Consider the following 12,483-nt stretch of genomic DNA (forward strand, 5'->3'; position numbering starts at 1 on the left):
TGCTCCAGTTGGAGTTATGCTATGGAAATTGGAGGTGGGTGGTGGGTGGCCTGAACGTTGCAGCACTAGGGGACAGCTCTGAGGAGGGTAAGCTTTGGCTTATTAACCAGAAGCAGGGAACTCCTGTCAACTCCAAGCAGCTGCTGGAAGCTGTCCATGGGCACGTCCCCTCCGCTCATCCCTCACTGCAGAGGTGCCGGAGGCAAAGCTTCTCCAACCCCACCTCATGATGTGGGGGCAGGGCCCAGCAGCCCTGAGTGAGAGAACCACAGTCCTCCTGCCCTTAACAGGTGGGAACTTCCGTAAGGTTCCAGATACCTGGCACCCCAAGGCTGCATGTCGAGGCCAACAGAACATTCACTTCCTGGGAACGTGATAAGTAGATAGATGGGCCCAGCATCTCGTAACTACTACCTGCTATGCGGTGAGGAAAACCAGCCTGGGGGTGTAAGTGTGCACAAAAACCATGAGAATGTGTTCTATAATGATGTAAGGACATTAATATTAATCCAAGTAACCAGGAAAAGAGAAAAAGCATTCAATCTCCCTCTTCATCCCTCAGCAGCAATTCCAAGCTATTTAAAGCCCTTTTAGTGCAGTGGGCATTTCCCGTGAGTGCTCACAAACAATTCACCTCCACACTGCAGGCCATTGATCCAGTGGTGTTTATTCAAGCAATATTCACACTTGCTGTTGAATGACAGGGGAATCAAGGCCCCAAAGATGGGGCGCTCACAGCTCCAGCTTCACAGCAGCTGATGAATTTGGTGGTTGAAAAGGTTCAGTTCTTGGTCTGTGCCCCTGTCAAGTAGGGCCTATTTATCAGACCCCGATTACCAGAACAGACCCAGCCAAGTGGCAGAGGCACATGGCAGAGCCGAGGAGAACTACAGAAGCTCAGAAGAGGCCACACTGTTCCATGTTTTTATACAAAAAAATTTAATAAATATTACTTTTCAAAATTTATTGCCAGGAACAACACATCGAAGATGCATTTTTATGTTCATATAACACTAATAGGACAATACAAAGTATCTGCACGGTCTCAACAGTGAACCAATGAAATTACTGTTTTTATAAGCCTTTTGGATCTTAAACTTCGAAATAGCGTTTTGATTTCCTCGCTTAAGGCAGGCAGTGTACTCTATGGCAAATCTAAACAGTGATCTTACTGGGCATTTTACGGTTCAAGTATTCAACTAGCTTATTAGAATACTCCCTAAATGCAGTAGATAACAACAAAAATCAAACCTACAAGTGGTTCAGTATTACATACGCATGGTGAAAAGAAATCAGAATTTACAAAATAAGATTGGTGTGCTTCCCACTTCACACAATTAATTTGATATTTTTAATGATATTCAACCACTCACATTTTGGCTACGTTAAAAGTCATAGCTCAACTTGTTCCCTTAAACTGCTGTGTAGCAGATCACCTGCCTGTCTCTTTTCAAGTCTAAAGCAGAAAAAAAAGGAAACTGTTCTAGACTAATTCTGAAACTGCCTCAGTCAGTCCTTAAAACGTGTTTTAAAGTGATGCTATTGAAGGTGTTTTAAACATCTGACATCGTACAAAAAAGAACTCCACTAGTACTCCAGGCACAGAAGCCCATCCTATTGTCTTAAAAATAAACCATTTTCAAACACCTTAATTTTGGCTTATAGGCAACACGTAGTAAGAAAATACGTTCAAAAAAATAAAGCCATACGCTTACAATGCTATCAAAAACCTTCAGTTCTAAACACATACATATAAATAAAAAGGAATGATGTTTTAAGGCTCTTGATTATTAAGTTAATAAATCAAATATACACAGTGATTAATAAAAAAGAATTATTTACATAACTATACAAAATTCTACTTTTGACACATTTTTCCTCTTTAAATTCTTCATTTTACCAGCAACTGCTGACATCAAAGTCCCCCCGCCCCCAACAACAAAATACAATAAAAAAAATAAATAATAAACTCATTTGTGATAGTTGCTGTGGTTCTGAGCTGCAAAGGCACTTTTCAAATACAGAACTACTTGTACGTCATCATAAAACCAATATACAAAAACAACTCAAGAGTCAATAAATATAAATAAAACTATGATCCTAAGACTGCATCACCATCGGGACATCTGGCAGAAGTGGAAGCTCGAGGCCTAGGGGCCGGGCCGGCTCCGGGGAGCCTGACCCGGGACGTGTCGGCGGCAGGGACCGTGCACCAGGGCACTTGGGACTGGTTTTTGCATAGCTGTGAGATGCAGCCCTTGATTTCCCAGCCAACCACAGAAACTACCATTGCCAGTGTAAGCCCGCTTGTCAAAACTTAAATTAACACAGGGATTCTAAGTCAACAACAGCCTCGGACTGGACTAGGACAGTTACAGAACTACAGCCCCGCGTGCCCTCAGACCCTACCTAGCGGCGGAGGTGGCACCGCCGTCTGCTATACGATGTACTCCATGCGGTTTAAGCTCTGGGCGCTCTCCAGGTCTCTGTTGTCCTGTTTGTTTGTCCAGTGTGGGTGTTTGGCGGGCGTGCCGTGGGGGGGCTTCTCCTCTCTGTCTACCAGCGTGTAGGCCGGCTGCTTGGCGAAGCGGGCTTTCTGCTGGTGCTTATCCATGTCGTCCTCCTCCACCTCCGAGTTGTGTGTCCTTATTTTCGACATTTTGGAGTTTTTGTTTTCGTAATCCTTGATGGGGACCGTGTTGGCCCCGTGCTTCTCGATGGGGTTTTTGATCTGGTTCAGCTGCTCCCGCACGTTGTTGGTGGTGTTGTCCTCGGAGGCCGTGCGGGCGTGGCTGCTGGGCTTCCGCCGCTTCCGCACGCACCAGTAGAAAGCCGTCACCAAGCAACAGATCCACGCCACGGTGAGGACCGAGCTGAGCAGCGGGACCAGGAAATCTGCAAGGCAGGCCCCACACCAATGAACCCTCCGAACAAAGGAACACCAACAGTGGCTCTCCTGTCCTTAGTCCCTAAAAGGGACACCATGGGGACAAGTGCCTTTTCACAACTGCACGATGTCAACTCAGTTGGATCAGCAGTGCTCGGACCAGGGCCCTCGGAGACCCTGACACTACTGTCCCCAGAGAGACTGAGCAGAGCAGCAGCTTCTACAGGCTCCCCATCTTTGTGTGGGGAGAGTGGCCTCCGGCTCAGTCAGGGGGAGTCTGGCTACTTAGGCAGCTCATTATAGGGTCTGGTTTTCAGAATTATCAGAATCCCGAACTGAGCACAGAGAGCTCCAAAGCCCTATCTGGTTAGGAACCCAACTTCTCGCCTCTCTAGAACAATGATGCTCGAGATCATGTAAAGGGGAATCTGGACATGCTGCAGGGCCATCAACACACTTATCAAACCAGTGTCTCACAGTGCTTAGGACAACGGAACACCAAGGCAGGGTTTGCACACCCAGTACACAGGGGACAGCAGTGCCTGCCTGCACAGGGCTTTGTGCGGGATCTAGACAGGGCATGTTCCATAGGGGTGCCTGCCTGCAAGAACACAGCTTGCTGGCAGGGAAAAGGCTGCCTATCGCCATAGGACCTTGCTTGCTATTGTCAGCTGTCCTCAGTTTTCTCACCAATTAAATGGGGCAGCCGGGTTCTGAGGGGGACCTCCCCACATGGTGGTTTACTGGACGGTGTGATGAGATTCATTTGGCAGTCATCACAAAAAGGGACCATTCCCACCGATGCCTACCTGTTCTGTTCTTCAGAGGACGCCTCTGAACTCTCACTTCTGCAACGGCAGCGATGAGAGAGCTGTTCCCATCACGCTTACTAACAAGGTCTATAATTTTGTCAGTGATTTCCTTGATAGGGTTTCCATCATCCCGTATGTCTTCAGCAGACTGGAAAAAGAAGAACTGTCAAACTGGAGGGTCAGGGAACACCCACCAGTAGCTTTCATTCAAAATTACTTGACAATACAGGTCCATCAAGCACTCTTTCAATGTATTTGCTCCATTCTGATACTGGCTAACTGAAGTTTGCTAGCTACTCTGCAATCAAATAATTAAGTGTGAATAGATCTTATACTTACAATGGCCACATGTATTTCATTGTTCGCGGAAGGGGAAGGCTCACAAGCTATGTAGATTGAATATTCGGCAGAAACATTCTTCAAAATATTCAAATTCCTCAATTCACTGCAAACATGCTCCGTGGTAAGACCCTAGAACGATATTTAAAAGTCCACACATGTGTAAGATACTGGAAGGAAAAAAAGGCTGATGTTCCTTGGAAGTTAGGTTACACTGAAGTCACTCTTTGCTGTAAGATAGGAACTAGGCTCCAAAGAACTAGCTTGAGATGCTCCTGCCTTAGCAAAAGCAGCCACACACCATTCCAAATTGAAAAAGAAGTTGTTCCGTACCGGGGACATCATCTCTTTGTTGAAGGTGAACGTGATGTTTGCACAGTTATCCTGGTAATAGGGGTCAGAAGCACATTTGGTCTTCACCGGCTGGAGACTAGAAGAGCGACACTCGCCCACACCAGTGCAGGGGCGGACGAAACACTGGTCATCCAAGATGGGGATGCAGCTCTGTCCGCTGGGGCATTCACTGTGCCCTTTGTGGAGCAGGCAAGGTCGAGGACCACACCAGACCTACAGAGAGAGAGACCCGAGTGGGCAGCTCAGGAACAAATCCCATCAGCGATTCCAGAACTCAGGTGACGTGCCGCGGCCCTCACATCCTACCTTTGAGCAGGCAATCCTTCCGTTTAGGCACTGGCAGGTATTGCAGTCATCGTCCCACTTGGCCCCATCTGGTATCACACCCCCCATGGTGATGCAAGGTCTCCCTGAAACTGAAAGGCGGGAAATGTGTGAGTGGAAGGACTTTCCTTTTCTCTTGATTTTTCACTCCCTTCCTGTTAGGAAATGATTACACCCGTGCCCTTTGCCACATGACAACAGTTCCTTTCACGAGAGACAAGTGTACTTCCCTGCCCTGCTGACTTTGCACATGGCCATGTGACCTGCTTTGGCCAAAGCAAAGCTAGGAGATATGATGTAAGCAGTCTCACAGTTGAACTTAGCCTCTTGCAAGCCTGCCATTGGCCAGGAAAAGAACACACCCCAGGTGCAGCTAGTCCAGGGAGAGTGAGGAATGACAGAGAACAGACCTGCGCCCAACCCACAGCACTTCCCACTCTGCCCGCTTTGCATGCCGGTGAGTACAAATCAATGCCTGTTGTAAGCCACCAAGTTTTGGGATTGTTTGTTACACAACATAATTGCGGCAAAGCTAACTAAAAACAACAGCCTGTTTTGAGGGGACCTCTCAGTTTCCCCTTCCCTGTGGTCCCCACTATGTCCCCTCCGTGTTTTCTCCCTGCGCACAATGCCTAGTCATGGTCAAAATGGTGACTGTAGTGACGAGAGTACCCACTCACCCCAAGGCCACATGGACAGATGGGGCCGAGCCCACATACCTTCCTGGCATTTGGCACCGCTGTGCCCCGGGGGGCAGACACACCGGTAGCCATTGATCTCATCCACACAGGTTGCCCCAAAGGCACAAGGTGAAGACTGGCATTCATTGATGTCTAGGAGAAATGGAGTTCAAGTTTAGGCTCTGAGACGAGGCAGAAATGATTTTCCTAAGTTTTTATTGGCATCACATACAAATAGAAAAGCACACGAGATATAAGCATAAGCTGGATGAATTTTTATCGTGTAACCAGCACCCAAATAAACAACAGCTCATCAGCACTCCAAAAGTCTCCACCAGTCACTGCCCCCTGAAATCACGACAAGCTTGACTTTTCAAAGCTGAGAATCATTTCAGGAGGCAGCAATTCTAAATTAAGTTCGTTTTTCTCTGATAGTACAACTGACAGGGAGGGCCAGCCAAGTTCTTTAAAAGGGTGAGATATGAAGAATTTTAGGCTTTGCAGGCCATGTGTCTCTGCAATAACTACTTAACTCTGTTCTCATAGCTTGAAAGTAGCCCTAGACAGTATGTAAATGAATGAGCATGGCTATGTGTCAATAAAACTTTATTTACAAAACCAGGCAGTGGGCAAGATTTGGCTCCCAGGCTGACCTACGTCAACACCTGATTTAGAAACAGGAAATAAAAACAATGCTTTCCCATCTAGTGCTGAAGTCCAGTCAGTCCCAGTCTAGGGAATCTCAAGCACCAGTAAAATTTCAAATAATTTGGGGACAAGAACAAAAATCCATAACTATTCTATCACTTTTATAAAAGAAAAGGCATAGAAAAGAGTAGGGAAAAGGCTCAAAATAAAGAATAAACTTTTAATTTCCTGAAAAACTGCATCGCTTGCCCCCATTTTGTTTTAATCATTGCACCAGGGCCTGATTAAGCCTTGGGAAACCACGGTCCAAAGTCCCTTCCATTGGTGTTAACTCTGCTCCACCAGCGTAGCTGTGGTTAACGTCCACTTGACCCTAATTTCATGTTAGTCACGGGGAAAGGCACAGTCTCTCCTTAAGGCCTGAGAGTAGCTTAAGCTTCACATTCTGTGGCTGGCGCCCTCTCCCCTAGAACAAGGAGAATCCAGAGAAGGGCTAGCAGGTACCTGGAAGGATCTAGCCAGCTGGAGGTTTAAGAGATCACAGAGCCCTGACAGGCAAGTAAAGGGGACCATGGCCTTAATTGTTTTAAAGATGAAAAGTCTCAGCCTGAGAGGTGGCCTGGGGGGAATAAGGCCACTGAGAAAACCAGCTAGGGGCAGTACTTACTTATTCTGCAGTCAGGACCAGCAAAACCAGGGGCGCACTCACACCGGTACCAATTGTCTCCGTCCACGCACGTGCCACTGTTGTAACTAAGAAGAGAGCAAAGACCACCATGGTTACCAACCTCCCTCCCGATCCGCGGCTCCACCGCCAGTCAATCACAGGGAGCCACGCCAGTTGCCATCAGCAGCTCACACCCCTGGCCACACTCACCACTGCCTGGGGAGCTTTGAAAATACTGACAGGTCCCACCCCTCAGAGTCATTTGACAGTTCTGGGCTGCAGCCCAGGCACTGGGACTTATAAAAGCTCCCAGGTGATTCTCATGGGCAGCCAAGATGGAGAATTACTGCTCTAAATCAAGACACAACCTGGCTAATTAAAGTGGTCCACGGACCCGCAGCATCAGCATCACCTGGAATTTATTAGCAAGGCAGGGTCTGCAGCCCCACCCAACCTCCTGAATCAGAACCTGCATTTTAAACCAGATCCCCAGGTGAGGCCCCTGCACAGCACAGCCAACAAGTGCTGGCTTGAAAGGTGGTCATACTTACCAGGGATGAGGGCTGCAGTCATTGGTATCTGCAAAGGAAAAACAGAACTCAACAGGGAGGCCTTCAACAGGCAACGAGGTCTTAGCCCTCAGAAAAAACACGACTGATTTCCAGGGTACTCAAATGATAAAGGCGTCGTTAACACCAGCAAAAGGCACTTCAGACCTCTGCTCAATTGGAACCAGGCCTGCACCACACTTTGTTTCATTCAGTGTGGGACACATGTACACAGGAAGAGGCCCGGGTAAGGGTGGAAAAGGGGTGTGAGAATGGAAGGAGACAGGCTACTGCTCAGACCAGAGCTGGGAACGAGACGCCATCTGTCTCCACTTATCTCTTTGGCGACTTTCTCATGCCCAGGTCAGGGCTGCATCCCATCAAGTCATTAGAACAGGCCCAGGTGATGCAGAAGCAGACATCAAACAGCTCTGCTTCTGCTTTTCACTGTAGGTCCCTGAGGGTGTCAGGATGTGCTCCCACAGCCCTTGGAGAAGTTCCAGGGGAATGGGGGACACTCACTCTGAGTACAGATGGGCCCCTCCCAGCCTTCTTTGCAGACACACGTGAAGGACTCGCCGTTGACCACACAGGTGCCCCCATTATTGCAGGGGTTGGGTAGGCAGCTGCTATTTCGGGCTGTAAGATAAGAACAGACAAGACCACCCTCCCTGAGGATCAAGATAGTCTGAAGGGGCAACAGCCAGACCTAGGAAAACACTCACAGGTGATCACGTGGACCAGAAAGTTACCTATGTTGCAGGTTGTTCCTTCCCAGCCTCCAGGGCACATACATTTGAAAGCATCCCCTTCATCATAGCAGGTGCCACCATTGTTGCATGTGGCCTCGTCGCACTGGCTGTCACCTGGAGGAGGAAGATCTCAGTGTGAGCCCCTAGCCAGAGCCCTCACAGAAGACACAGAAGCAGGGGTCCTTGAGTCAGAATCCCAGCCGGCTACCACTTACGCGAGTGGCACGTCTTTCCTTTCCACCCATTTTTACAGTCACAGTAGAAGTCATTGACCAGGTCGCGACACGAACCCCCATTGTGGCAGGGGTTCTGGCTGCAGTCGTTAATGTCTAGAACCAAAAAGGAGACACTCAGCTGAAAACAGGACACTTCACAATCCACGAGAACCACGCCTTTCCTACGGCCACCTCCATCCCTGCTCTCCACCCAGGACTTAAACACCATCACCCTTTTCCAGGAGTAAAAGAGCCCCCAACTGGGTTACTTTTAATGGCACAAGTTAGGCATGTCAGGGGCAGGCCTCTGTCACTCCCATAAAATTAAAATCAAGATGGGCAGAAATTAGCATCAAAACAGAGATGACTCCTTTCTTTGCAAGTGGGATATTCACATCATCCTAACTACACAGTCTGATCCCATAGCTCCTCAGCAGAAGTGCCTTCCCACTGGCTGTCACCACATTAAGAAACGCAAACAGGACCAGGCAATGCCGTCCCATTGTAGGAACAGTTGGGGTCTTACTTTCAGAGATTCCCATTAAAATGCAAGTCTTTTCATGTTGATTCACCCCCCCACCCACAATCCCAGAGTTGTCTGTCCCCCAAAAGACCACAGACTCACTGGTTTCACAGTAGGCCCCCTCCCAGCCATCACTACAGATACACTTGTAGGAGTTGACACCATCGATGCAAGTGCCACCATTTTTACAGGGGTTGCTCTCACAGTCATTAATATCTGTGAAAGGAAGAAAAAGAAAAAAACAGGTAAATAAAGGACGAGTAATGCCATAGCCAGGCACTGTTCTATAGGCCACCTCCTGAGAAAATGCACTTGGCACCTCAAAATTCTCAACTCCATCAGGACAGTTTCTCGAATTCAATAGGCAGCTCCCCAAGCAGGGGAGGCATTTCCAAAAAATGCCTCATACATTTTATTTAACACCCTCACATGCTAAGCTGCTCGGTGGGCATGGGAAAGACACTCCTACAGAAAGGAGGACCTCCCAAACTATTAAGATTCCAGAACATTTTAAAATAAATGTGAAGGCTCAGAGGCGTCAGTGATCTCATAAATTAAACACATCTCAGTCTTAGATCCTAGACGCAATGGGAAACCTGCACTAGTCTCGACTGAAACAATGCAGACTCCTCTCCCTGAGCCGGGCAGGGGCAGGGTGAGGGGTCTTACTTTCATGGCAGTATGTTCCAGTGAAGCCTTTGTTACAGTCACAGGTGAATTTGCCTCCCGACTGACTCTTGCACTTTCCGTGGGGACCACAAACGTTCGAGGAAATATACCGCACCCCTTCAGGTGTGTCGTTGGAAGCCATCGCCACTGTGCAGCTGTCAATCACTAGAAGACAGACTCAGAATCAGATCACAGCCACTGACCCATCAGACATGACTTTCCTAAGCCAAGGACATACACCAAGCCTGCTTTCCTAGAGACAGGCACCTTTGGCTAATTAGGGTAAGAAATCAAGAGGCATCTCCAGGGCTAAGACTCTGGCAACATGCCATTTTACGCTGTGACAACACTGAGATTCCAGGTGGAGAGAAGTTTTATGTTTTTAAAGGCATTTTCTCCCTAAATGACTAAAAAGTCTACATGTCTGCGGGCCCTTTTCAGTCTACCTTTGACATCTACCCAATTCGGCAGAAGTTCGCTAAAGGAAGGACCTACCTCATCGTACTTAAGCAAGGCTGAAGGACACTTAACCTGCAAATACAGCAGCCACACGTGGCTAAATTTCAATGATTTGAAATTCAGTCAAATAAGCGTTTCTCGTTGCACTAGTTACATTCTAAGTGCTCCACTGGCCACACACAGCCTATGAGTACCACACGTGAAAGCACAGGTACCTGACAGCACAGATACCGGACATTTCAAATCCTGACAGTGCTGCTCTGAGGAATTTGTCTCAGCATTGCAAGTCAGCCCACCCCAGACTAGGAATGCAGTATGAATTTCACATTCTCTCCCCTGGGCTACTTAGAGACATGGTTCTCGCACAGGTGGGCCTGAACAGATTGCTTCCATGTGTCCTGACTTCCCTCAGCAGTCAGGTTAGAGGGTTTGGATCTCTTCACCTACACTGCTTCTCAGTATCAAGGCAGTGGTAAGTGGGGAAAGAGGAGCAGCCTTGGAGATAAGCCAGGAGCCCGGGGGAGGGAGGTACCTTCACAGGGGGTCGTTCGGCAGTGGTCTTTCAGGTGGGAGCAATTCTTGCCTTCGTAGTCTTCAGTGCACTTGCAGAAATAGTCACTGGCACGGTTGTAACACTGGGCACCGTTCTGGCAAGGATTGGGCTCACAATAATCTATGTCCAGCTGCAAGGACCAGGAGCGGGGTGGGGGAAGAGGAAACAAAGTAAAACAAAGGTGTGATTATAATGTCTCTGGGGCAGCAGACTCTGGAATCTGACCCCTTTATCTGCTTCTGTTAGGAGAACACCCTGCATAATACAGTTATGTCCTAGAGACTGTCCAGGTATGCGCTGGAAAAAACAGGGCAGAGTGAGAGAGAGCTGAGTGGCGGGGGCGGGAGGGGAGGGGGGGGAGGGACAGGGCAATGAAATGGACAGGCTACTGATACAACCAAGAAAATCACTCATCAATCTCTTTCCACCAGCATTTGTCTAGCAGAGATCCCTAGTCAATGGGAGGTTAACAGATTTCACAGATACTCCAGCCACAGCATTAAGAGTGGAAGAGGGAGGGGGCGGGGGAAGTACGGATGAGGGAGGGAAGGGAGGGGGAAGGAGTGGGGGGAGGAGCAGGAGGAGACTCCTGTTGTAGAACTTGGCCAGAGGTTCTGCTCACCTGACAGAGGTTTCCAGAGAAACCAGTGGGACACAGACACTGGAATCTGTTGATTTCATTCTGACAGTGACCCCCATTCAAACAGGGGTTGCTGGCACATTCATCGATGTCTCTCTCACAGTGATCACCTGCATAGCCAGGTGGACAGATACAGCGATAACCATTAACCAAATCCTGGAAGAGGAGAAGGGGGGAGAAACACATGCTTTTTTCCTATGTATTCACAAACACAGGGCTTCAGTGGTTTATCATGACTGTTGTGGTTCAGCTGATTCACTGAAATAGCCAAATGCAAAGTCTCTCGAATGTGTGGAATTCCTACTGTTTCCCCAAAAATAAGACCTAGCCGGACAATTAGCTCTAATGAGTCTTTTGGAGCAAAAATTAATATAAGACCCGGCCTTATATTACATTATATAAGAACGGGTCTTATATTAATGCCTTCAAGATGAATCCGGGGGGGGTGGGGGGGTGGTTAACATGAGTCCAAGTGGAACTCCCAGAGACTCACTTTTCACCTGCATTTTTAAATCTCACAGGGACAGAGCTCTCCCAGGGCCACACAAATCTTAAATTTGTTGTCCATCATTAAGGTTTGGATTTCAGCAAAGATCTACATACCCGACAGGCGGCGTCATTCTGACATTGGCCAAGGCAGTCATTAATATCTAAAAAATAAACAAGTTATCATATTAAAGAGGCAATTTACATTGAAATTGGGCTTAATTGAAAAGCCTTCTCAGCTCAGGACAGATAAAGCCTTCAAATCAGATTTCCTGTGTGCTTCCGGTGAGATAAGGTTATTGCACTGGGTGGGAACCCTCCCTAATTCTTACAGACTGAGCTTGTGAAACTTCACATCATTGTTTTAGCCACCTTATCAGAACGTGGCCCTTTTACTGGCTAATGAGCCCGATAAAGTGTATGTTTTCATTTCTGCACTGATCACTCCAAAAACATTCCCTCCGTAAGATTTTCCTTTTACCATTCTAGTCTTCTACAGATTGGCAAATACCTTCAACAACCAAATTTCATGAAAATCAAAACAAAGTCACTCACTTATTTCACAATTCTGACCCATCCAGCCGGGGAGGCAATCACAGTAGTAGCTGGCAATTAGATTCTTACAGGACTTGGCATTGACACAAGGTTTGGCCTCGCATTCATTTGCATCTGAAAGAAAATGAGGATGAGCAGTGAGGAAGGGGAGTTTTACCCCCCCCATTTCCCTTCCCTCCCCCCAAAACACTGTACCAATAGTTTGTCTGAAATAGAGGACATTTTAAGAAGCTAGCTAAATAACAGACACTTGGTTCCCTCTATTTTGAACATCTGATCTCTCCATAGACATCATCCAATAAGGAATGCTAATTGATAACTTTCTGTCTGCTGGTTAACAACGGCCCCCATCAGAACAGCAAAGCCACCAGG

At 47.7% G+C, this 12,483-nt stretch overlaps 1 protein-coding gene across 1 annotated transcript in view; it reads right to left on the minus strand.

The window, feature by feature from the left end:
* Positions 1 to 920: 920 nt before the first annotated feature.
* JAG1 (jagged canonical Notch ligand 1) overlaps positions 921 to 12,483 on the minus strand; it is a 35,266-nt gene continuing 23,703 nt past the window's right edge. Inside the window, exons 10-26 of the mRNA XM_019734916.3 lie at positions 12,112 to 12,225; positions 11,674 to 11,720; positions 11,053 to 11,226; positions 10,410 to 10,560; positions 9,419 to 9,583; positions 8,852 to 8,965; positions 8,227 to 8,340; positions 8,012 to 8,125; positions 7,782 to 7,898; positions 7,263 to 7,290; positions 6,712 to 6,797; positions 5,436 to 5,549; positions 4,699 to 4,808; positions 4,372 to 4,605; positions 4,039 to 4,170; positions 3,697 to 3,847; positions 921 to 2,895 (exon numbers count right to left, since the gene is read on the minus strand). Of these exons, the coding sequence (XP_019590475.1) occupies positions 2,438 to 2,895; positions 3,697 to 3,847; positions 4,039 to 4,170; positions 4,372 to 4,605; positions 4,699 to 4,808; positions 5,436 to 5,549; positions 6,712 to 6,797; positions 7,263 to 7,290; positions 7,782 to 7,898; positions 8,012 to 8,125; positions 8,227 to 8,340; positions 8,852 to 8,965; positions 9,419 to 9,583; positions 10,410 to 10,560; positions 11,053 to 11,226; positions 11,674 to 11,720; positions 12,112 to 12,225 (2,423 nt within the window). The 3' untranslated portion in view covers positions 921 to 2,437. The remainder of the gene's footprint in view (positions 2,896 to 3,696; positions 3,848 to 4,038; positions 4,171 to 4,371; positions 4,606 to 4,698; positions 4,809 to 5,435; positions 5,550 to 6,711; positions 6,798 to 7,262; positions 7,291 to 7,781; positions 7,899 to 8,011; positions 8,126 to 8,226; positions 8,341 to 8,851; positions 8,966 to 9,418; positions 9,584 to 10,409; positions 10,561 to 11,052; positions 11,227 to 11,673; positions 11,721 to 12,111; positions 12,226 to 12,483) is intronic.

Source organism: Rhinolophus sinicus, chromosome 13, assembly GCF_057876585.1.
Source record: "Rhinolophus sinicus isolate RSI-liver-muscle chromosome 13, RSI-T2T, whole genome shotgun sequence".
NCBI lineage: Eukaryota > Metazoa > Chordata > Mammalia > Chiroptera > Rhinolophidae > Rhinolophus > Rhinolophus sinicus.